Source organism: Lissotriton helveticus, chromosome 9, assembly GCF_964261635.1.
Source record: "Lissotriton helveticus chromosome 9, aLisHel1.1, whole genome shotgun sequence".
In the NCBI taxonomy this organism is placed as follows: Eukaryota; Metazoa; Chordata; class Amphibia; order Caudata; family Salamandridae; genus Lissotriton; species Lissotriton helveticus.
This window is the reverse complement of record NC_136070.1, coordinates 1,280,534,798-1,280,560,421: the sequence shown is the minus strand read 5'-3', so window position 1 is coordinate 1,280,560,421 and position 25,624 is coordinate 1,280,534,798. Positions and strand designations below refer to the sequence as shown.

Here is a 25,624-nt window from a genome sequence, read left to right as displayed (position 1 = left end):
ATGTTCGTATCCACCCCCAAGGACGACAGGATCTTTCACAGCTTACCTCTGTTCACACGGTCAAACGCAGATGACAGGTCCATGAACGCCATGTGGGAGGAGCCATCCTGACCGTAGCGTACTTGAGTAGGATAAGATGGAGACAGAGGCACTGATCAATAGTACTAAGACCTTCCCTAAAACCATATCGAAAATCTGATATGATGTTTAGTTCACTGCCGAGGCACAGAGACGAGTTAGAAATACCTGTCCCAAGACTTTGGCCACTATATCAATAAGAGAAATTGGTCTGTAGAAACGAGGCTCTGGTTTATCCCCCTTCTTAAAAACTGGAACAAAAATTGAATGTAACGAAGAGCGAGGGATTCCAGTAAAAACAGCGGCATTCGATGCCGGTGTAGGGATAGGAACCAAGACAACTATATCAGATTTATGCAAATCTGATGGTACTCCATCTGGCCCAGGGGCCTTATTAGCCGCTGTGTTCAAAGTAGTGACCTTTACTTCCTCCCACAAAGCAAGAGGTGTAGAGTTAAATGAAGAGATACCTTCACCCCCCATCGAGGGGGGTCTTCCATAACGATAAGTACCTCCAAAATGAGAGGCCCATCTATCTTCAGTATTACGACACATGATTCTCGAGGCGATTTACTACCTTACAGAATTTAGTACTATTGGACAATACACTGAGAGGGAGGGAGGGGCGCGGGCCCCTCAATCAAGCGGAATAATCCCATGTCCTGTCCTTAACACGTTTAAGGCCTTTATATGGTTTTATGTCACCACATTGTTTCCTTTCTCGATCTACTGGACCTCGTGAATCTGAACCAATGAAACTGTTTAATGCATTACGTCTTTACTTTGAGACTTATAGCTGCTACTTACAAAGGGCCGAAATAAGTGAAAATAGAAAAAAACGACATGTACCACAAATCCCATGAGATACTGGGGGTACAACAACTATTTTATATAAGGACGCTCAATTGTCCTTCCTCCTTGTTTATGCGAAAACACAGTCAATTTAAAGTTGAAATTAAAAGAACATGTACTGCAATTATAAACAGCGCTCCCTGGTTTTTGTTTTTACTGATTTTTACAGATAAATACAGACAGAAAACACTATCTTTCCTGTCTGTATTTATTTTTAAAAGTGGAAAAATGCAGATAATTTGGCTTCTTTTGAGTGATTCACCATGCGGAGAATAAAGACTTTCAGGCCAATAGCAGTACATAAAGGCAGCATGGGGAGTAACAAAGCTGAATGAGATGTGCATAAATTACTGTGTATCCCAACATGTATATGTGCTATTATAGTATTTATTTTAAATGTGGGTTTATTATTTTATTGTTTTTGGCTGTGAAATTTGTTAAAACCTGATATACATCAAAGTATGAGTCCATGGTTATCCAGTAAATAAATGCAGAAATATACAAGTTATCTCTTCATCTGTTCACAAAACAGAAAATAAATATGGAAAATACCAATAAAATTGCATAAAAATAAATTTGGATAAATACAGATGGAAATGCTCAAAAAAGAAATACCATAAAACCGGGAGCCCTAATTATAAATAGAAAGGTGATACAAGTGTTTTCCTCTGAGGAGTTACTGTCCAAACTGGGGATCGGTTTATTTAGGGACAAGAACTAATAGGAACCCTGTCAATAAAACGATTAGGGTGGGAAAACATAGATCCATGAATTTATGAAAAATATTCTAAAATGATATAGATCATGGTACGTGTTAGAATTTTCTATAATTATCCAAGTATTATGTGGTGGGATAATACTCGCCTCTGTGTCTTTAATAGAATTAGGAATTTTCATTATTAACACTTACATCATCCACAATTGATGTCAAGACCAGAGGCTTCGTATCACGCTATTTTATTTCAATTCGATATGTGTGACAATTAGAGGGACAGTTTACAGCGATTAGAAAAAAAACAGTTCTGTCCTTTTAGTGAGATAGAATTCAGAGAGTGTACCCTTCTATTAGATACTGTGGACTAGAAACAGCATTAAAACATCTGCAATGCTTCTTGAGGGCACATGCTTAGAGTTGTCAAGCTGCCCAGGTCAATGTGTGAGGGCCCGATTCACAGAACTAACTTAAGACAAAATCCCAAACTTACTACTTTTGGTATTCACAGAAGTTAGGATTTTGTCTTAAATCTGTCTTAAGACAAACTTAAGACAGACTTAAGACAAACTTAAGACAAAATCCTAACTTCTGTGAATACCAAAAGTAGTAAGTTTAGGATTTTGTCTTAAGTTAGTTCTGTGAATCGGGCCCTGAGTTCCTCGTCCAGTCCAGATTTTACTTTCGATTCTTGGAATGTGTTGGCACCCTAAGATCAGAACTGCAGATCCCAAGCCATTTCTTTTGGGTCTTATACAGCTGTCATGCTTTTATCACTTCAATTAATGTCTTTTGCAGGAATCCACTTTGTCCTGCTAGTAATAGTTAGATGGATTGCTCTCTGTGCCTGCTTCAACCCATCTCAGCAGCAGTGTGCTGTTTGTTTTGATGTTGGATGCTTTTCTCTGTCCCTAATGTTCACAAACCTTGTACAACATGATTTGCCAACAGTTGCATAATGTATTGCTTGGTATTGAAAGTGTGTCCGGAAGCCACAGCCCAGTGGTGCAATATGCAATTTGGCAATTAGTGTCTTCATATCTGAAATAAACACAACTGAGCTCTTGATCAAGAACTGACTGGGGTGACTAAGATTCAGTCACTGCATCCTGTGAGGAAGGAAAGAGAAAGGTAAAGAAAGTGGACCCACCTTTCACTCAGATGCTCAAAAAGGCTTGTGCTACAGCGCCTCAGGCCTTATGCAAAGCAGACGACAGCAAGTTCTAGTCGAGCCCATTTGCATAGCGAATGCGTTTTCGGGCAGTGATGCCGGGACAGGCGCTGAAATGCGTTGGTATAACTGAGAATAGTGATACTCTACGGGTAAATGCCACAAGGTAGAGCTTTGGGTGCTTATTTACAAGCCTGAGTCAGGTAGGTGTGCCATGGTGTTGCAGTGGGTGTTCCCACGTAACACCCATGGATTTGGACACATTCCTGGATTAACAACACAATGTATATCTTGGAATGCGGCAATGTTGTGCGCCTCCCCACGGGTTTCGTAATGAGGAGAAATAACTTTATATCTCCTCATTTTTATCTCTTCCTATGTGTGCTGCATTCTGCGGTATACATATATATATATATATATATATATATATATTATATATATATATATCCAAAAATGTATAGTCGCGCAGAAACCCCAGCCGCTTTGCAGTGGCGGGCCTTGACGGGGTCGCGAATCCCAAAATATCCACAGCAATCGTTTACCACGTATCCAAAAGAAACAATGTCAAGGCCCCTTAATCTATTTCAGGGTGTTTTATTTTCTTAAACGCCTTGTGACTGGGCGTTTAAGAAAATAAAACACGCTGAAATGGATTAAGTGGCCTTGACATCGTTTCTTTTGGATATGTGGTAAACAATTGCTGTGAATATTTATATATATATATACATCATGTCTCTGAAAGACAGGGACAATATAGTTAGGAAATAGATTTTTTTTTAAACCTTAGAACTTAATTGAAAAATCCAAAGGGTAAAAGGAAGTTATAGTTAGGCTCAGAGATCACCGACACAAAACCAGTGAAATTCAGCTGTTATAGTTACCTGAGCTAACTATAACCTGCGCCCCCGCAATGCACTGTTTATGACCTCACATATTACATCACTCATGACATGGTCAGTGACATCGCTGATGACATCTCAAATTGCATCACTGAATGAAAACACTAAATGATAGACGCATGTATTTATTTATAGGGGCCTCAGCGCTCTTCATCCATTGGTCCGTTGTGTTATTCACAATTTTGTTCTGCTCACTAGAGTATGCTGCCTCCAGCAGGCCGCTTCAGCCATTGGCTAACTTCACTGTGTGCGACCGCTTTCTTCTCTTTCACAAACAGTACATGCACACACAAAGAAGTACTCGCCAGTACAGAGACTACTATTGCAATATGCACTTTTTAAAATATGTTTCCTGCTAGGCAATGATTTTTCTCTTATTTGGGGGGGCCTAGCAGTCCTCCTAATAATAAAGTTTTTCAAAAATCATAACCAAACAAAATGCACGTTAATGTTTAGGTCCAATCGAAAATGCTCCTACCTGCATTTTCTCCTAAGAAAATCATTATTAACTGGTGCAAGTACAAGTAGGACTTATTGTAACAATACTACCAGTAAGTAATCAGGACCTTACCTCTATGTCTTCGCTTCTCATACCTGTCATTACAAATGAGAAATACCAAAGCAATCATTTTGCCTTTGACTGACGACGATAAACAAAGAAGAAATACTCATGACAAACCACGTCATGCTTACACCGCACTGATTTATTATTGAACTACATTTAAGATAAACTTGAACATAGAACTGTTCCACCAAAGTTGTTGTTGTCCGTTTCCCAGCCTTGCAGCCTACAATGGTGGAAACATATTTGCCAAAGAGCACATGGCTGCCCTGCAGATCTCTGCACCAGGACCTGGCCCTCCTGGCAGGAGGCAGCCAAGCCTCCTGTAGACCTCCAATGGGTGTCCTCTGGAGGAGAATGCCAGCTAGGGATAGGCCCAGGCTCTGGCTGATATTATTCATCGGATTACAGTAAATTTAGATGTTTTATGACCTTGAGTTACCAACCCCAATGTCACAAATAAAATAAATCTGAATTTTGAAAGCTCCCGGTGCTCTTCAAATGTATTATAAGAGTTCTGTAGCCATCCAACAAAGGCCAGACTTCTTTGTCTCAAAATGATGGCAAAAGAAAACATTCAGGTGAGAAAATGTCTTGAGATGCATTCACCACTGATGCAGGATCTGTAGGAAGAATCGCTCCTCCTCTAACAGAAAGAAATGGAGGGCAGAGGCGGGCACCCAGAGCTTGTTCCGTTTGAGTCAAGGTAACTGCTACTCAATTAGAGACCTTCAAAGTCAAGAACTTTGCACCAAATGATGCGATTGTCGTACTAAAGAACCAGCTAACCCTGGGTGTAGTTCGCGAAGTAGCGCTACGCGTAGCTAGGCGAAGTGCACTTCGCACTACGCGAGCTACGCGTAGCACTACGCGAACTGTGTAGTACCCTGTTCACACTGTATAAGACGCCGTTTTCAATGATTGCATAGTGCGGACAAGCATCCGGCACTGTGCAATCATTGAAAACGGCATCTTGCACTGTGCGAGCTGAAGTTTTCTGCCGCTCTAGTAGATTTCTACTCGAGCTGCAGATTTCTCAACTCGGACTGGTAGTTTCTCACCTCGAGCGGTCGTGAGCATACACGACCACTCGCAATGAGAAACCTGACCTCTCCGCGTTGAGAATCTCGCCGGGAGGTTTATTTTACACGCTCGCGATCGGCAACTTGATGTTGCTGATCGCAAACTAGAAAAAAGTCTCACAGGGATGTCATTTTGCTCGCTCGCGGTCGACAACTTGACATTGAGGACCGCGAGCAAGCACAAAATGACCGCTGCACTACGCTACGCGTGTTTGCACTGTGCTACGTGCAGTTCGCATAGTGCGAAATGGCACAATCTTCGCAAACTACGCGAGCGTAGCGTAGTGCTTTGCCCAGGGTTAGAACCAACACGGCTGGGGCTACAGGGTGTGACAATGGACAAGACCAAGAACAACTGTTTAGTAGCCTCCCAACCCAAGGTTTCCATTCCTTAACATTGTCCTGTGGTTCCCTGGGAGTGAGGCCTGGCATTCACAGTGCCCTCAAGGTTGCAACCACTGCACTCCTGTATAACCTATCCTGAATAAATTGTTAAATTCCAGGCAGCTGCCATTCTAAGGGAGAAGAAGTGTCCTTCCTCCTCTTCAAAGAGCTCCAACGCCCCTCCTGAAGATCGCGGAAGGGATGTGCGGGCTGTTTTTAGGACTCATTCGTTTGTAATGACTGGTACGAGGCCGTGGGACGTAGAGGTAGTGCAGGGTAGAGGTCACTAGTCCCAAGCACTGTAGGGGTCAGATTTATGAGACCCTAGCGTCACTTTTGCACCACGTTCAGTGGTACATGCGTGTCACAAGGCTCCGAGACAGAGCCTCGGCGTGGCTTTGAGGAGCCTCATACATTTTGAGTAATGCTTCGCTGCATCACCTTACTCGTCGCCAGGGAGGCGTTCCATGGCCCTTGCGGTGTGTTATCCCACGCAACACCCATGGATTCTGAAGCTGCCCCAGCTTTACAAGAGCGTGTAAACCTGGGGAACCGCCAGATCCTTACGCCTCCCGAGGTGAGGTGTAATGAGTAGAAATATCTTTACATCTCGTGTTTAACACTTCCCATGTGCGCTGTAATATGCAGCACACAGAGGAAGAGGAAGACGCCTCTCAGGATGGTGTTTGTAGAGGAAGGTGTCCCGTCCCTCACACAAATAATCCTGCGTGCAACGGGGGCGCCCTCACACTGTGGCGCAAGGGTGCTACGCTGGCGCTGGGCGGTCGAAACAACGCAAGTGCAGGCAGAAAGGACAGGAATGGGCCACGTTTCATCATTACTGTGCATTCTTGCTCTTTTACTTTGGCTTGAGGCAGAGCAGCAGGGTGCCTCGGGCACGGCCCTACCTCAAATTCCTGTAAATGAGGCCTGGGTGCTGTGGTGAGCAGACACGAGAGAGACACATCCCTGTGGCGCGCCTTTCTGCACTCTTCTGATCTTTGCGTGCTGAACTCAAAGCACAAATGGTATTTTTGAACAAAAGGGCCACATTCCCTTTAAGAATGTGTGTCATTGTGAGCCTGGGGTCGAAGGTGAGTTCCCCTGGTAAACACTTGAGTGACACGCACAATAACATATCTATCTACATTTGTACTGCACGTGCATGTGTGCTGGGGCCTGGGGGTGGGGGCGTGCCAGAGGAAAGGTCGCTGTTCTCCTCCATGGCCAGCACACGGCAGGATCTGTTCACACGGGGAGACAGCACAGCTCCCGTGTGTGCTCCCTGCTGACGTCACGTGCTGCTGTGACCCGCAGCCTCCTTCCTCTTATCTGTCACGCACAGGAAGCGCTTAGATGCCACACACCTCACAGCGCTGCCCTGACACCTCTCTCTCTCTCTCTGCCTCTGCAGGGCAGGAACCCGAGCAGACAGCGCCATGAAGATCGCGGCCTTCAACGCCAGGCGCTTTGGGATCAAGAAGTGCAACAATGAAGAGGTCATGTGCGTCATCACGAGGGTGAGTCGAGAACTTTAACTAACACAAGTAATGTGACAAGTGCTGCTTCCGGCTGCTCGAGGCTGAGGGCTACAATGGGGTTAGAAAGTTTACTACCAGACTGCTGCCTCTGAATGCCGGCAGGGCTGGAGCGGAGTCAGTCACTCAGGGCCCGATTCACAGAATGAACTTAAGACTCAATCCTAAACGTACTACTATTTTGGTTTTCACAGAATGCACTTACTACTTTTGGTATTCACAGAAGTTAGGATTTTGTCTTAAGTTTGTCTTAAAACAGACTTAAGACAAACTTAAGACAGACTTAAGACAAAATCCTAACTTCTGTGAATACCAAAAGTAGTAAATTCATTCTGTGAATGCCAAAAGTAGTAAGTTCATTCTGTGAATGCCAAAAGTAGTAAATTCATTCTGTGAATGCCAAAAGTAGTAACTTCATTCTGTGAATACCAAAAGTAGTAAGTTCATTCTGTGAATGCCAAAAGTAGTAGTACGTTTAGGATTGAGTCTTAAGTTTATTCTGTGAATCGGGCCCATAGTGTTCATAGAGAGGGTCAGTCACCAGGCTCCCCTCTAACACCCACGCGCACCAGGGAGCTACCAGGGAAAGGCAGGAGATGACATTTTACGTTAACGTGACTGCTGACTCACCTGGGGGAAGGCAGGAGGTGGCATTCGTTTTATATAAATGTGACTGCTGATTCAGCCGAGGGAAGGCAGGTAATGCCATTTTATGTTAATGCGACCCCTGACTCACCTGACTTGGGGGGGAAAACACATTTTTGGAGAATCCCACCCATAGGGCTGGAGGTATGGGTGCGGTAGAATGGGAGGGGGCTGCACCCTCACCAAAATAACAACACAGGTGTTCAGAAGGTGAAGGAGCATTAAAGAAGCTTTTAAATGTATCTTGTCACAGTTGCTGTTCCTTGAAAGCTAAAGTTCAAATGTCAGAGCATATCTTCCAGCAAATTGCTGCTTAGTCTTTTGATGGAGATTGGTGTTTACTTTTCTTTCTCTGACTGTAAATTGAGAGGATTTTGTAAAATGAACCACGTGACAATCTTGTGTAGAGAGAGTGTGAACGGAAGGCTGTAGGGTGTCATTTTTTTAACACCGAAGAACATGTAAATATCTGTATGTGAACTGTGCAAATATTTCAATATATATACATCAACAGTTAGAAAAGCATAAATGAAGCATGTTTTTATAATTCTAGAGTGTGATGAAACAGACATTTTAATAGACTAAAAACAAATTAAGACACTTTACTCGGTGAAGCGCAAATTGTAAATGATTAGGGGCCATATGTAGGTAATTTGTGTTTTGCGATTCTCAAATTGTGATTTTTAGGTAATCGCAATTAGAGAATCGCAAAACCCAATGTAGGTAGGATTAGCAAAATATTTTGCAAATCCCACTTATTCCTTATGTGCGAATCGCAAATTGAGATTCGCAAACGAGGAATACCTTCTCATTCATTCCTATGGGCTAGAAGGCCCATAGGAATGAATGGGAAGACATTCTCAATTTGCGATTCTCAATTAGAGAATCACAAATTGATTCATGGGGGTATTCTTGAAGTTTCTTTTTGTTTTGTTTTTTGATTACTTGAAATAAATGTCACTCAATTTAGTGATACGATCGTATGAACTTAATTGAGCCATTCAGAAATATTGAGAAAAATATATATATATTTTCATTTTAACACCTTTGTCATGTTTTTCTCATGGCATTTGTTGTCTGGTTTTCATCTTTGGAGGCCTCAGTTTGTGTTTTGACTCAAAACCAAGCCTGACCCCTGGCTGTGCTCTAGCCACCTGCCATGTGCTTCCAACCACCCCCTGACCCCCTCCCCCTCTTCTAAACGTAGGGTCTCCTATGCTCTTTGCAGAGTTTAGTGGTGGAAAGAGTACGTCACTGCCCCCCCCCCCCACACACACACACTTAACATCCGGTACACCTGGGTAAAGTCAGGCATGGGTCAGGCTCCCCTCTGAAGGTGGTAAGGCATTGAAGGGTCAGTCAGTAATCCAGAAGGGTGGGGGCAGAGTCAGTCACAAACTCATTTCTAGCAAGGGGCAGGGAGTGTGATAACAGTCACGTCACATTCACCTGACGAAGAGAACACTCATTCACACGTCAGGCGGCGCCTGGCGTGATGCTCCTGACGTTACCTCTGAAACTGATGTGAGACTGGCTCTGCCCCAGCCCTCCCGTCCCATCAGAGGAGAGACGCTGGCTTTGGGGAAGCCTCTCTGTGTACGTGGGAATTTCTCGCTCTCTGTAAATGTCTTTCATCAAACAAGGAGGAAGCGACTGCAGGCTGTGGTCTCCATCCGGTCACGTGGTCACAACCACCACAACACGGGATGGTGCAAGGGGGGCGGGGGCGGGATCTGCACGCAGTGTGCTGCTCCAACAGAAGACAAACATTACGGATTCACAGAACTAACTTAAGACAAAATCCTAAACTTACTACTTTTGGTATTCACAGAAGTTAGGATTTTGACTTAAGTTTGTCTTAAGACAAACTTAAGACAGACTTAAGACAAAATCCTAACTTAAGTCTGTTTTAAGTCTGTCTTAAGTCTGTCTTAAGACAAACTTAAGACAAATCCTAACTTCTGTGAATACCAAAAGTAGTAAGTTTAGGATTTTGTCTTAAGTTAGTTCTGTGAATCGGGCCCTACAAAATGAGCGAGTATTCTGACGTAATCCGCAAACTACTTAAAATACACTTGTGTCATAATAAGTGGACAGTTAAAACACCAGTAAACTTCCCAACCTGGGCACAATAGTTTTTTTCTGTAAGAACTGTTTAAACTGTCCCAGTGCCATATTGGGTACCAAATGCTTGAAGTACAACCTTCTAAGAGTAATGAAATATTCACAACCCCAAGTGAAAGCCCCAATCCTTGCTCCACGTCCTCTGCGGTCCATTTGATGTTCCGATGCTGTGTCCTGTAAGCTTTGCTCACTCTGCAGAAGTTTTGAAATGTTGCGTTAATCTTACAGAATGTTGTGAAAAAAGAAACGTTTCCAATTTCCTCAGCACTGGTGATGGCTGGTGACTTGTCTGAACGCGGACAAACGGACAGTGCGTAGAGCTCTCCTTGGATTTAGTCTGCACTGAAGAAAATACATTATATGCAGAGCTTTAAATGGGCCGGTACTCACCGGCACTGAGTACCGCCACTTCTTCATTTTCTCCCCTTAAGTACCGGCACTTTTTCTAGAACGAAGAGAGAACCGGTACTCATGGGGACCTGACTTTCACTGAGGCAGCGCTCCCTGCATCCCTCAACTGATACCATGACGGCAGCACCTTTAACAAGCACGTCACGGAATCAACAATGGAGCTCGTCACCAGGACACATCGTGAGCTGCTTTGTAAGTAAATAGGTAGCAGGGGTCTGTCTGCAGAGTAATTTGCTTATCCATAGATCTTTCACAGTGGATTAAACCCAGATCTGTTGACTGGGTGTGAGTGTTTGATTGGTTCAGATGCTCCGTCCATCACCACCCCCTTTTGTACCTCTTTGTTACTGAATTGGGCGCTTTCAAGTAATCCCTTTTGTAACCATGTTCTGGCTGTGCGGCTCTTTTCATCTGATGGGAAGAGGTACGGGCAGCCGCGGCCCGTGGAGGGAGTTGCTGTGGGGCAGGCAGGCAGGGCGGGGGAGGGCAGGGTGGGGGGTGATAAACACCAGAATATGGATGATGGCCACGCTGGGTACGGGCCATGCCGGGGTTGATTCGCGCGAGTGCCACACCGTATTTGTTCACAATAAAGTAGAGTGCAGAACTCAGCACTTTCAAATCAGCTTTTCGACAACGCAGGTGCCATTGGTCTTGTATCTTCAAAGATGCGGCTCAGACAAGGAAAAGTTTCCTCTGGAGCTCTGGCATTCAACACACCACGGCTGAAAGACTACCTAAGAAAGGTGGACTGGGACTGCGGTCCCGGTGTCTATCTAGCCACACAGTTTGGTTATCACAACTACCCTGTTTGAATAGTCGTCATAATTTCCCGCCTCTGTCTATTTTCACACCCTGCTAATGAAGCTGGAAGCTGCGTTGGAGCAAAATCCACACCACTCTAAAAACGAGATTATTTATTTCGTCCACAAATGACATAGTATCTGCACAATCGTTGACAGAAACTGTGAATTGTGCACCAGTGTGCGAGCACTTCAAACATGACCTATTCGCTACAGATAAGGTGCAACAGGTGATGACATCACATTCCGCAGTCTACCTGCAGCACCGCGGAGCCCATTGCACGAAACACAACAAGAAAAGCCACCTCCCGAGGCGTGAAACAGAAACAATCAAGCTGCAGGAAGCAGCGCGTGAGGACAGCTCTCAGCGGGGATGGGCGGGGGCTCTCGACCAGCAGTGACGTCCACGCAGCTCAACCAATCAGCGCTAACTGGCAGAAACCCCACACGACTGGCCGTGCCTGCAATTGGTCCTAACTGTTCTTTGCAACTGTCAGAGGGTGGGACCAGTAAAATATTTTGGTCAATCGGAGCAGTCACCATCGTGCAGTCGCCCCGCCTCCCCCGCTTTCTGGTTTCACCGGAGCCCATTGTTTACGAACTGTCCTCTACGTTTAAACGCTGAAAGGACGAACGTGAATCACAGCTCTTGCTCTGCAGAAAAGTCACGTGGAAGGGACAATTCTCGGAGTGGAAGCGACAATAAAAGAAGCGTCTGCGAAAGTGAAAGCGATCGCAAAAGCGACTCTAATTTAAAGCAGAGGCTGAAGCGGCATTTTCGTTGCTATGGCAATGCAAAATGGCGTTGGGCTGTCCACAGTCCCTACAGACTACGGACACGCGCATGCTGGTTGCTATGGACAAATGGCAAGAGCAGCCATGTTTGTCCATGCAGACACGCGCATGCAAGCCCTCCGCAGAATCGATTCCAAAAGGTTCTCGCAATAGCGAGGGCAGCACATGCGCTGGTTTCGCTAGGCGAGACCTAAAACGTTTATTTGAAATATGACTTCTCAGCCTATTAATATTACATATTAAAAACACGTCAGCAGCGGAAGTCTAGGTGGAAAAGTGCAAGGTTATTCAAGTGAATTCAATTGTGGTTGGCCTCAAAGTGCCTCAAAGAGCTAGACATGGAGGGTCTGATTTACAAGCCCATGTGCCGCCGGTGCACCACTCCTTTTTTAACACAACGGTTGTGCAATCAATGTGCCATACTGCGTCATATCTAAAAACGGACACATTGGGTTGAATGCGCCAGTTTATAGAGCCGAGCATTACATTATACCTGTGCCAGGTATAGGGCCTCATTAATGAGGTTTTACCGCAGGGCAGCGCTGCAGGCCCCCCTGCTGCGCTGCCCTACGGTAGCGAAAAAGCGCATGAATACGCAGTATCTGTCAGATACAGCGCATTCCTGGCCTTTTCCCCAGCGCTGGCACACAATGACTGCCGCGCGCCAACACAGACACCTTTGCACCATGGTGCAACGGTGCCTGCGATGCGGGGATGATTATTTGGCGCAGGAAGGAAAACCTTCCTGCACAGAAACAATCAGAAGAAGCTTTTTCCTCTTTCTATGCGTGCTGCAGAACAAGCATAGCCAATAGGTCTCTCCTTTTTAACCTTACACCCTACCCCTAGAAAAAAGGTAAAAACATGCTGAAATTAAAAATGTAAGTACTGTACTTTGATCGCGGCATTGCTTACTAAATTCCCACAGGATTATCGCATTGGGATGCCAAAAATGACGATTAGTTGGGAGAAAGAATGTAGCACACCATCCAGAGCTGTCAATTTTAGAAATGGAGAACACAATCGAAATCTTGGTGTGCTCTCCCTGTGCCAGTCCCCAAAAAGAGACAGACACATGCAAATAATGACGTCTTTTTGAAAAGAAAGCATAACATCAAGACTTGCTGACTTAGGAGGACTAGAGTCAGGTTTGTCAGCGTGCTTTTGATGCAACTAATGATGATTGTTTGAGAAAGAAAATGTAACATAACATTCAGAGCGCTCGACTTGAACCGTCCACACTTAAAGGTTGTGTGGCCCTAAGCGGAACCCTTACAATTTTCTCTCTGTTTGATTGATTATCGAGTCTGATCCATGAGAAGGTTTACACACTTTAAAATGCGAGCACGTTAGGAAGAAAAAAACCTACACGAACACGCCTGAGTCCATAAGCAAACAAGCGGGCCACGCGGCCCCGAAAGGAATGCGAGGTATGCAGCTGGCACCTGGCCACGCTGCTGCTTGCTCCCTGCTTGCTCCCTAGACCAGAGGAGAGAGAAGGCGGGACATGCACCTACCTTTGGCCAATTGCGTTCTGTCTTTCTTAGAAAGACGCATGCAAAGGCCAATAGCGGGTGATTAAAAAAAAAACAGCACTATGCAGCACAGCAGAGTTTAATGGTCATACTAAAGGCCTTGCAGAGCAGTGCATGCGTGCTGGCTCAGGTGAGACCTAAAAAGGAAAACCAAGGAGAAATAAAGATATTTCTCCTCATCTCACCTAACCTCGGGAGGTGTACGTTTTTGGCGCTGCCTCAGATTTACGATTTCTCATAAATCTGGGGCAGTGTCAAAAAGCCATGGGTGTTGCTGGGAACGCCCCCAGCAACACCCAATGCAAGCCCCTTTAATGTATAAAACTGGGTTAATGGGAACCATATTTACAAGGTGCATTAAGCCAAAAAAGTGGCGTATGCTGCCTCGTATGGTCCTTTTCAGTGATGTCACATCCTGGGACTCGAACTGCTGGGGGCAGGGGGCACCGGGCTGTGGTTTGACCTTCAAGGCTCAAGGACAGTGGGCTCTGTATCCTAATTCCCTACTGTCTTTGTAGACAAGACGTGTTGGTCCACAGACGCCCACCCAGGTGACTTTAGGTCAGGGATGAGAGGGTGTGCTGTGACGCAGCCGAGGAGGGAGGAGCCTGCCGTCACATTATACGACCCCGCCCCGATCGGAAGTTGTCTAAAGCCTCCGCTCACTCTGTTACTGTGCACAGCCCTTTGGTCCCACTGAGACTGGACTCTTTTCTGTAACCATGGTTACACCCTTGCAGGGTTTTGGCACCTCAACCGCGGACACAGGAGGGTTAACAATGTCTGAGAGTAAAGTAAACAGGCCCCTGTGGTTGAGCAGACAGCACTCCCCTGCTGGTGTCTGCCAAGCAACAAAGGTCCCCACCCTGAGAACTTTGGGCCTGATTCACAGAACTAACTTAAGACAAAATCCTAAACTTACTACCATGTTGGTATTCACAGAAGGCACTTACTCATTTTGGTATTCACAGAAGGCACTTACTCATTTTGGTATTCACATAAGGCACTTACTCATTTTGGTATTCACATAAGGCATTTACTCATTCTGGTATTCACAGAAGGAACTTACTCATTTTGGTATTCACATAAGGCATTTACTCATTCTGGTATTCACAGAAGGAACTTACTCATTTTGGTATTCACATAAGGCATTTACTCATTCTGGTATTCACAGAAGGCACTTACTCATTTTGGTATTCACATAAGGAACTTACTCATTTTGGTATTCACAGAAGGCACTTACTCATTTTGGTATTCACAGAAGGCACTTACTCATTTTGGTATTCACATAAGGAACTTACTCATTTTGGTATTCACAGAAGGCACTTACTCATTTTGGTATTCACAGAAGGCACTTACTCATTTTGGTATTCACATAAGGAACTTACTCATTTTGGTATTCACAGAAGGCACTTACTCATTCTGGTATTCACAGAAGGCACTTACTCATTTTGGTATTCACATAAGGCACTTACTCATTTCGGTATTCACAGAAGGCACTTACTCATTTTGGTATTCACAGAAGCCACTTACTCATTTTGGTATTCACAGAAGGCACTTACTCATTTTGGTATTCACATAAGGAACTTACTCATTCTGGTATTCACAGAAGGCACTTACTCATTTTGGTATTCACAGAAGGCACTTACTCATTCTGGTATTCACAGAAGGCACTTACTCATTTTGGTATTCACAGAAGGCACTTACTCATTTTGGTATTCACATAAGGCACTTACTCATTTCGGTATTCACAGAAGGCACTTACTCATTTTGGTATTCACAGAAGCCACTTACTCATTTTGGTATTCACAGAAGGCACTTACTCATTTTGGTATTCACATAAGGAACTTACTCATTCTGGTATTCACAGAAGGCACTTACTCATTTTGGTATTCACAGAAGGCACTTACTCATTTTGGTATTCACATAAGGCACTTACTCATTTCGGTATTCACAGAAGGCACTTACTCATTTTGGTATTCACAGAAGGCACTTACTCATTTTGGTATTCACATAAGGAACTTACTCATTTTGGTATTCACATAAGGAACTTACTCATTTCGGTATTCACAGAAGGCACTTACTCATTTCGGTATTCACAGAAGGCACTTACTCATTTTGGTATTCACAGAAGGCACTTACTCATTTTGGGATTCACATAAGGAACTTACTCATTCTGGTATTCACAGAAGGCACTTACTCATTTTGGTATTCACAGAAGGCACTTACTCATTCTGGTATTCACAGAAGGCACTTACTCATTTTGGTATTCACAGAAGGCACTTACTCATTTTGGTATTCACATAAGGCACTTACTCATTTCGGTATTCACAGAAGGCACTTACTCATTTTGGTATTCACAGAAGCCACTTACTCATTTTGGTATTCACAGAAGGCACTTACTCATTTTGGTATTCACATAAGGAACTTACTCATTCTGGTATTCACAGAAGGCACTTACTCATTTTGGTATTCACAGAAGGCACTTACTCATTTTGGTATTCACATAAGGCACTTACTCATTTTGGTATTCACAGAAGGCACTTACTCATTTTGGTATTCACATAAGGAACTTACTCATTTTGGTATTCACATAAGGAACTTACTCATTTCGGTATTCACAGAAGGCACTTACTCATTTCGGTATTCACAGAAGGCACTTACTCATTTTGGTATTCACAGAAGGCACTTACTCATTTTGGGATTCACAGAAGGCACTTAGGAGTCTACCGGTATTTGCCGACCTACATCTGGCCCATAGAGAATCATTTTATAAATTCATACATATGACCCCAAAACAAACCATCAAAAAATCAATCTCACCAACCAAATCTCTCTCTCACAGACAACAATCCTGGGGAAACTTCTGTCCATTTATGTGACATACACTGATGGTGGTCCTGTGGACTCACTCAATCTCAAAATGTTCCACTATTGTGGTTTTTTTGAGGGTTTCCAAAAAATGAGCATGCAATGGTCAACGTAAGTTTCGGTGGATGGGCCCGATTCACAGAACTAACTTAAGACAAAATGCTAAACTTACTACTTTTGGTATTCACAGAAGTTAGGATTTTGTCTTAAGTTTGTCCCAAAACAGACTTAAGACAGACTTAAGACAAAATCCTAACTTAAGTCTACCTTAAGTCTGTTTTAAGACAAAGTTAAGACAAAATCCTAACTTCTGTGAATCCCAAAAGTAGTAAGTTTAGGATTTTGTCTTAAGTTAGTTCTGTGAATCGGGCCCAAAGTGTTTTGGTTCGTGAGATTGATTGTTTGATGGTTTGTTTCGGGGTCATATGTATGAATGTATAAAAATGATTCTCTATGTCTTTCCGTGTTCTTTTTACTTGTAAATAACATGTCTTTGTTTATATAAATCATAATATGTCTTTTATCAACTTGAATGTACATCCATACATCATAAATCATAACATTTCATAAAAATATGAGAAAATGAGGAATGTGATAAAATACCTTTTAACAAAAAGTAATGAGTTTTGTATAACTTTGAATGGAAAGATGAGTTTTGTATAACTTTGAATGGAAAGACTCATTGTTGTGGCACAGCCCGCGTGTTGAGCCCTTTTCAGGCCACTAGCACATGGATACAGGTCGGACAAGAGTCTCTGTAATAGTATTACGGAGTGCATTCCATTCCATTCTTTTATTTACTCACTGCGTCGTTTCCGAAGGGGAACTCCTACCCAAAATCCATTTTAACAAAATGAGCAATCTCCCCTTCTAATTCTGGAGGATTGTGCCCTGCGTGGGAACAGAAGCGTCCCTGCTAGGTGTCAGGGTGGATTTATTCATCAACCAGATACAGGTTTGAGTCCTGGCTGCCCCCACATTCTTCTGACTGGACCACCCAAGAGGCATGTGTACCCCGAGACACCCCTCCCAACGTTCACTGAGGCCCTGAGACTCAACCGGGCTCCTCCTGGCGGAAGAGTCCTAACAAGGCCGAAACGTGTCGATGGTTGCTGGTGCTCCTGCTCAGAGGTCACGCGGCCTCTCAGTTTTGGGCAGGAGTGACCCTATAAGACAGACCCACATCAGATTGGCATAAGGTTCCTCTCTGCCTGTAGTGGCACAGTGTGTAAAAAACAATGGAATGGAATGCAACTCAAAAGAATGATCATTGATGGAAAATGCCTTAAATAGCCCCCACACTCCTTTGTGGTTATCTCTCAGTTTGAGAAAACACAATGTGCCTAAGATGTACAGAAGTATGTAAGTCGTGAGCTCTTCTGTCGCGGTTTGTGTCTCAATCTCACGCTTTGCGCTTGTTTCGTTTTAGATCATTCTGCGTTACGACATCGTGGTCATCCTGGAGGTCTTCGATTCCAAGGAGAAGGCGGCGAAGCTCCTGATGGAAAAGCTGAACAGGTGCCCATGGAGGCCATTCATTAACAAAAGCTAGTGTTATAGCGCCAACTACATGCTGAAGTGTTCTTTGGCGCATAAACAATAGGGGCTGCAATATCCCATATCCCATTGCTGATGTTATGAGTCTGGAATGATAAAATGCTGAGCACCCCAGGGGATTGCAGCTTGTGTCCTACAGGTGCCTAGGGATGTTTGCTGCTGTCACATACTTCAATGAGCTGTCTCGCTGTGTGTTGTTACCTGAGGCCATGGTTCTTCTGTAAGGCAGCCACCTAGGGTCTGGCACCATGTCTTGCACACTGACATGACAGAGCACGTTCACTTGTCTTACTCGTACAAAGGTTGACTCCCTCCAAGTCCCCGGGGTCCCACAGGGGCCACGTCCACCTGTGTCCTTTAGTGATGCTCTAGCGGACTGCACCCTCCCAGCAGGGCTGCACTCACCCCCCAGCAGGGATGCACCCCACCCCCAGCAGGGCTGCGCCCACCCCACCCCCAGCAGGGCTGCGCCCACCCCACCCCCAGCAGGGCTGCAACCACCCCCAGCAGGGCTGCGCCCACCCCCAGCAGGGCTGCAACCACCCCCCTCAGGAGGGCTGCACCCCCCCTCCAGCAGGGCTGTACCCCCTCCCCCCCAGCAGGGATGCACCCCCCCCCAGCAGGGCTGTACGCCCTCCCCCCAGCAGGGCTGCACCCCCCCCAGAAGGGCTGCACCCACCCCCCAGCAGGGCTGCACCCACCCCTCAGCAGGGCTGCACCCCGCCCCCCCCAGCAGGGCTGCACCCCCCCCCCAGGGCTGCACCCACCCCTCAGCAGGGCTGCACCCCCCCCAGGGCTGCACCTACCCCCAGCAGGGCTGCACCCACCCCCCAGGGCTGCACCTACCCCCAGCAGGGCTGCACCTACCCCCAGCAGGGCTGCATCTGCCCCCAGCAGGGCTGCACCTACCCCCAGCAGGGCTGCACCCACCCCCCAGGGCTGCACCTACCCCCAGCAGGGCTGCATCTGCCCCCAGCAACCCCCAGCAGGGCTGCACCCACCCCCCAGGGCTGCACCTACCCCCAGCAGGGCTGCACCCCCCCCACAGCAGGACTGCACCCCCCCTCCAGCAGGGCTACACCCCCCCCACCTCCAGCAGGGCTGCACCCCCCCCAGCATGGCTGCACCCCCCCTCCAGCAGGGCTGCACCCACCCCCAGCAGCAGGGCTGCACCCACCTCCAGCAGCAGGGCTGCACCCACCCCCAGCATCAGGGCTGCACCCACCTCCAGCAGGGCTGCACCCACCCCCAGCAGCAGGGCTGCACCCACCCCCAGCAGGGCTGCACCCCCCCCAGCAGGGCTGCACCCACCCCCAGCAGGGCTGCACCTCCCCCCAGCAGGGCTGCACCCCCTCCCCCCCCAGCAGGGCTGCACCCCCTCACCCCCAGCAGGGCTGCACCAAGCCCCAGCAGGGAGCTGCACCCACCCCCAGCAGGGGGGCTGCACCCACGCCTCAGCAGGGCTGCACCCACCCCCAGCAGGGCTGCACCCCACCCCCCAGCAGGGCTGCACACCCCCCCAGCAGGGCTGCAACCCCACCCCCCAGCAGGGGGGCTGCACCCCACCCCCCAGCAGGGGGGCTGCACCCACCCCCAGCAGGGGGGCTGCACCCACCCCCAGCAGGGCTGCACACCCCCCCAGCAGGGCTGCAACCCCACCCCCCAGCAGGGGGGCTGCACCCACAGCCCAGCAGGGCTGCACCCCACCCCCCAGCAGGGGGGCTGCACCCACCCCCAGCAGGGGGGCTGCACCCACCCCCAGCAGGGCTGCACCCCCCTCCCCCCCCCAGCAGGGGGGCTGCACCCACTCCTCAGCAGGGCGGCAACCACAGCTCAGCAGGGCGGCAACCACAGCCCAGCAGGGCTGCACCCACCCCTCAGCAGGGCTGCACCCCCCCCCCCCCCCCCCCAGCAGGGCTTCACCCACCCCCCTATCAAGCCGACGCTGTACACAGCTTCCGGGTCAACCTCTCCTCTTCCACTGCGGCCTCAGGGATCTCCGACACTCAGGAATCTCCCTGATGACACCTTGTAGTTAAAGCGGCAGCAGGCGAAGTACAACAGGTTACAACGCCCCCCTCAGGTACTCACTGCAGCTGCGCCCGTTGTCAGTTCCAGGCCTTTAAGGGCCCAGCTCGGCAGCACATCTGTCTGCGACCAAAGGCTACCAATGCTTTAAATACTCTTGGTGTGGGCTTTGGAACAGACCAGAGGAAAACACCCCTCTCAGCTGATGTCATTGTCTGTATAGTGTATCCTTCCACTGCCTGCAATGCACGAGGGACTATTTTACATCTCAAATGTGCACTGAATCAGGACACAGTAAGTTCTTTGACTCATAAAACATTACATTTACTTCTGTCAGAATTCATTGCCCTTGGAGTTTGGATATTTCATCAAATCCTCCTTTCACCCTCTCCTGCAGCTTGCACAGGGACTGGCTCCTCAGCCTGTTTGGCCAATGACTCTGGACTTTTGTTTTATTCTAGGGAGGAGCCCCCCAGAACTGGGCACATAACGCAGCAGCACAGTCAAGACCTAGACATGAGCCTGCTGGGGCCGTATTATACAATGCAACACATTTTCCTTCTTAGCAATGGGCGCACTTTCAAAAGGTGCAGTCGGCGCTAACAAGGAGAATGCGCCATATTAGATTGATTACGCTGCGCCCAGGGCAGCGGTGAACGCGTGCTACCCTAGGGCAGCGGTGAACGCGTGCTGCCCTAGGGCAGCGGTGAACGCGTGCTGCCCTAGGGCAGCGGTGAACGCGTGCTGCCCTAGGGCAGCGGTGAACGCGTGCTGCCCTAGGGCAGCGGTGAACGCGTGCTGCCCTAGGGCAGCGGTGAACGCGTGCTACCCTAGGGCAGCGGTGAACGCGTGCTGCCCTAGGGCAGCGGTGAACGCGTGCTGCCCTAGGGCAGCGGTGAACGCGTGCTGCCCTAGGGCAGCGGTGAACGCGTGCTGCCCTAGGGCAGCGCATTCGAGTGAGATTAGGAGCGGCTTTAAAGCAGCCGCTCCTTGAGTCGCTGTACAGGCAGCACCCTGCCTGCACTCTTAAGAGGGGTGAGAGATCCCCCTGCAGGCGGGTGCAGTGAGTGACTGCAAGGGGAAGTCTGGGGGTCCATTGGATCGGCTTTGCCCCCTCCATGGGACTGTGTGTCAGGGTCCCTCCTGACAGTTCCTTTACCTTTGCATCCATGTCTATAATAAAGCGCGGGGAGCAGAGGCAAAGAGATTCCCTCATTTGCATGGGACCACGCACGGGACGTTATAGTTATGTGACAATCTCAGTAACAACGTAAGCTTTTAAACTCTAAAAACCACAGAAATTCAGCAATTATCTCAAGTAATTACAACCTGTGCCTTAAGGTAACTACAACTTGCGTCCTCACCAAACACTGATAATTACTCCCACATATTACATCACTCATGACATCTTCTGTGACATCATTGATAATATCACTGCAATGTTTGCAATTAAATTAATAATGATGAGAAAACTGTGCCTGGTGTGTGCACGAGTTACAGTTACTTGATAGAAGTATAACTGGTGAATTTCAGTGGTTATCTGAGTTCAAAACGTTACGTTGCCACTGGAATTTTCAGCTAACTATAACGTCAATTTAACCTATGATTTTTCTGTGAATATAATGTTATTAATAAATTTACAAACACTCAAACGCACGTATATATTTATATACATACACACATACACTATATCTTCAAGGTACCCAGATGTTATTAACAACACATCTGTTTTACCTGTTTTAATTGTATACAATTGCCTTAAAATATTGCAATAGTTGATATTGCGACCTTGACGTTGTTGGAGAATCCCTGTGGGTGGTGGCTGGTGTGGTTAGAAGAGACGTGTGTATCATTCAGTGATGCAGCTGGTGTCAGGCACATGTCCTCCCACCAACCTGACCTATGTCTTTCTTTCTGATTAGTTGTACCCAGGGATGCCCTTACAAGTACGTCATCAGCACGCCTCTGGGGCGCGGAGACTACAAGGAGCAGTACCTCTTTGTTTATCGGTAAGAAGAATCGTTGAGCACCTCTATGTATGTATGTCTGTCTGTCCACGGTTAAAGAAATGGCTTCTAGGCGCTCAAACGGGAAATGTAAAGACTTACTAGCGTTGTTGTGCGTGTTCTAGAGTGACCACCACCGTACTCTAGTCCTGACCTTTGCACCTACGCACCGCTGCTATCAGATGTATCAGTCTAATAAGTTCACTGGGAGGAAACCAAGACTACAATACCCAGAAGGCTTTAGGCTGACACACAAAAGGTCAGGACAGGAAGCCGTCTGTAATCATATGAAGTGAGGTGGCCACCCTGTAGTGTTCCAAAAGCAGATATCCGCCATCTTTTTTACTCGATGCGCTATTTGTGAATGCTTATCCCCTGTAGCTACTTTTCTGATATTAAATTCTAATTCCCAAAGTGGTACCTTTCTTAAAAGGGAATGGCTGCAATGAAATGTATGCACTCTCAGTAGTCTAATAACTGATTCACCTGTGTGTGATTCCTCTATTTAGAATGTTTTCATATACACCCTGCCGTAGAGCATCAAGGCAGTACACGTAGGGCCCGATTCACAGAACTAACTTAAGACAAAATCCTAAACTTACTACTTTTGGCATTCACAGAAGTTCGGATTTTGTCTTAAGTTTGTCTTATGACAAACTTAAGACAGACTTAAGACAGACTTAAGACAGACTTAAGACAGACTTAAGACAGACTTAAGACAAAATCCTAAACTTACTACTTTTGGTATTCACAGAAGTTAGGATTTTGTCTTAAGTTTGTCTTAAGACAAACTTAAGACAGACTTAAGTTAGGATTTTGTCTTAAGTCTGTGTCTTAAGTCTGTCTTAAGTCTGTCTTAAGTCTGTCTTAAGTTTGTCTTAAGTCTGTCTTAAGACAAACTTAAGACAAAATCCAAACTTCTGTGAATACCAAAAGTAGTAAGTTTAGGATTTTGTCTTAAGTTAGTTCTGTGAATCGGGCCCGTAGTTATTCCGCTAAGACATGCTCAAAGTGCAGAGCTCTTCGGTACTGATAGAGGTAGAGGAGCTGTCAGTACCATCAGCATCTCTCCAGCTCCAGTAACATTAAAGGTTGTGTCAGTCCAGGACCCTCTGCCTGTGGGTTCCCTACTGTCCCTTACTCAAGGGATGGGCTCGGGTACCACTGAAAAGGAACATGCACCTATTTTACAACCAACCATCATCCTTTTCATTATTAATCCTTAAATACAAATGTCACCCTCTAGAATTGTTTTTATGACCTGCCATCAACCCTCGAGCCACCATCCTGCCAACCAAACATTTTTTCTGGGTTGTTTTGCTCATGCCTCCTGGTGATCTGAGCACGCACTCGAGCCGCGTAAACGGCGCAACCACTGGGCGTGGCGCTCTGGTGAACTCAGTCCTAGTAAAAGAATGAATAGTTATTTATGGGCCTCTTCTGGCCTCAGGTCTGCAGACGAAGGCTCGTGGCTGTCACTGTTGGGAAGCATTAAAGCTGTGGTCCTTGGGTTGACATGTTCAGTTAGCAAAACAAAAAGAGAAATGATGAACAAGCATTGGCAATGCCAGTATAACTGGCTCTAAAGGAACGCTGTACGGGAATCCACATATTACAAGTAATTAGCATGGGAACAGACATGCACTTGTGTGGAATCAAAGAACTCGAGAATGATATTGCTGTGCGTCTAAGGGTCGGGTGACAGTTGCACTGTCAAGCCAGACGTAAAGATCACCTTCTAAATCCTCTCATCTGTGCTGCTGCCAGAGAAAAACAACAAATATGATCTACACCTCTTTCACAGTGTTCCATTGTCATGTATGTGCCCTTAAAGTTCACGCTCAGGCTCGCTCCATGTTGTTTCCTGCATGCCCGGCGACTTGTGTGTATGCCTGCAGCGGTGAGTGTGATCAACAGGTGTTGGCTTAGTAATCATAATGGATAAAGGAATGAATGAATGACTGAATCCCAAACTCATAAAGCACTGTGGGCCCGATTCACAGAATGAACTTAAGACTCAATCCTAAACTTACTACTATTTTGGTATTCACAAAATGCACTTAAAATGTGTGTATACGTGTAAAGCGCACTGTGACTCCATCTTAGAGTGTCCTGGCGTAGTATACCACTGGGGAACCCGTCCTGGCTTTCCCTGTGAGATGGCCCCTCCTGGGCATCCCCTATGTGAAACCAGGCATCCCCGGCGCTGAAGGGGCAGTTGTGGAGATTAAGCAAGCTGTTGCCCAGAGTTGCAGAGTGGGACCCATGGTTAGAGTAGACACCGAGGCGAGAATTATCGAGTCCGCGGACATTGACCCAAGACCCGCCGAGGCGTGAATTGAACCCTGGTCCCAGGCCCACCTCTGCTTCCGGGTCTGCCACTCTAACCAGTGAGCCACACTTCTCGACTTACTACTTTTGGTATTCATAGAATGCACTTACTACTTTTGGTATTCACAGAAGTTAGGATTTTGTCTTAAGTTTGTCTTATGACAGACTTAAGACAGACTTAAGTTAGGATTCTGTCTTAAGTCTGTCTTAAGTCTGTCCTAAGACAAACTTAAGACAAAATCCTAACTTCTGTGAATACCAAAAGTAGTAAGTTCATTCTGTGAATGCCAAAATAGTAGTACATTTAGGATTGATTCTTAAGTTCATTCTGTGAATAGGGCCCACTATCTTTGAAAATGGAGTACTCTGGGACTAAAATTTATGGGCATCATTTATAAGGTTTTGGCGTAGGGAAGTACCACAAGGAATCTTGCTGTGCACCCCTACGTCAAAAGAAAAGGGCAGAAATGTGCTGTATCTATAAGATACAATGCATTCCTGTCCTTTTCCCCTGTGCCAGTGCACAATTGGCTACTGTGCGCCAACACAGGCACCCTTGCTCCTTGGTTCAAGGGTGCTTGCGCTGTGGGGCTGATTTTGTGCAGGAAGGGGCGGATGGATGGCTAAATGAGGGAGTCGCACAGTGCATCAGAGGCCAGGGAGAGGCAGGTCTTCAAATGCTTTTTAGGTCGAGCCTAGAGTCAGCGCACATGCGCTGCTCTGCGAGGCATGCAGTATTCTGTTTGTGTGGTTTGGCTACGCCCACCACTTTCACTTGGTTCCTTCTTGTACCTTTCCAACCGCCTTTCTTTTGTGTGGTGAAGTGGTACCATTTGTCCTTCCTTTGGGTGTGTTTTTCACGGACATGGCGACAGGCCCTGTTACATGGTTCAGTTAGCTTCAGGCCATTTCATACTTGTAGTGCACTCTTTTAACATTTCTTTTTCCCCGGAACACTAGCACCCGTGGTGTGAGTCGCTGTGCACTTGTTTGGTCAGGGGTATGTACTCGTCTTCTACCACAAGTAACTGGTTTCTCAGCGCCAAGACGCCCTAGGGTATATGCTGCGCTTTATAAATATTAAAAATAAATAAATAAATATGTAGAGCTCTTGAAGACATAAGCTTCTGTGGAGTGCTGCTGAGCACATCTGTCATCAGACCCTGGGTCTCGGCAGAGAACATGTGCTTCCCGTCTGTGTTTGGGGGGCCCGACTACTGTGACCCACCAGTGGTGAGTA

At 46.6% G+C, this 25,624-nt stretch overlaps 1 protein-coding gene across 1 annotated transcript in view; it reads left to right on the top strand.

Moving 5' to 3' along the window:
* Positions 1 to 25,624, top strand: part of LOC144782486 (deoxyribonuclease gamma-like) — a 128,835-nt gene that overhangs the window by 48,602 nt on the left and 54,609 nt on the right. Inside the window, exons 2-4 of the mRNA XM_078661872.1 lie at positions 7,155 to 7,260; positions 17,892 to 17,980; positions 21,970 to 22,056. Coding sequence (XP_078517998.1) covers positions 7,180 to 7,260; positions 17,892 to 17,980; positions 21,970 to 22,056 — 257 coding nt within the window. The 5' untranslated portion in view covers positions 7,155 to 7,179. The remainder of the gene's footprint in view (positions 1 to 7,154; positions 7,261 to 17,891; positions 17,981 to 21,969; positions 22,057 to 25,624) is intronic.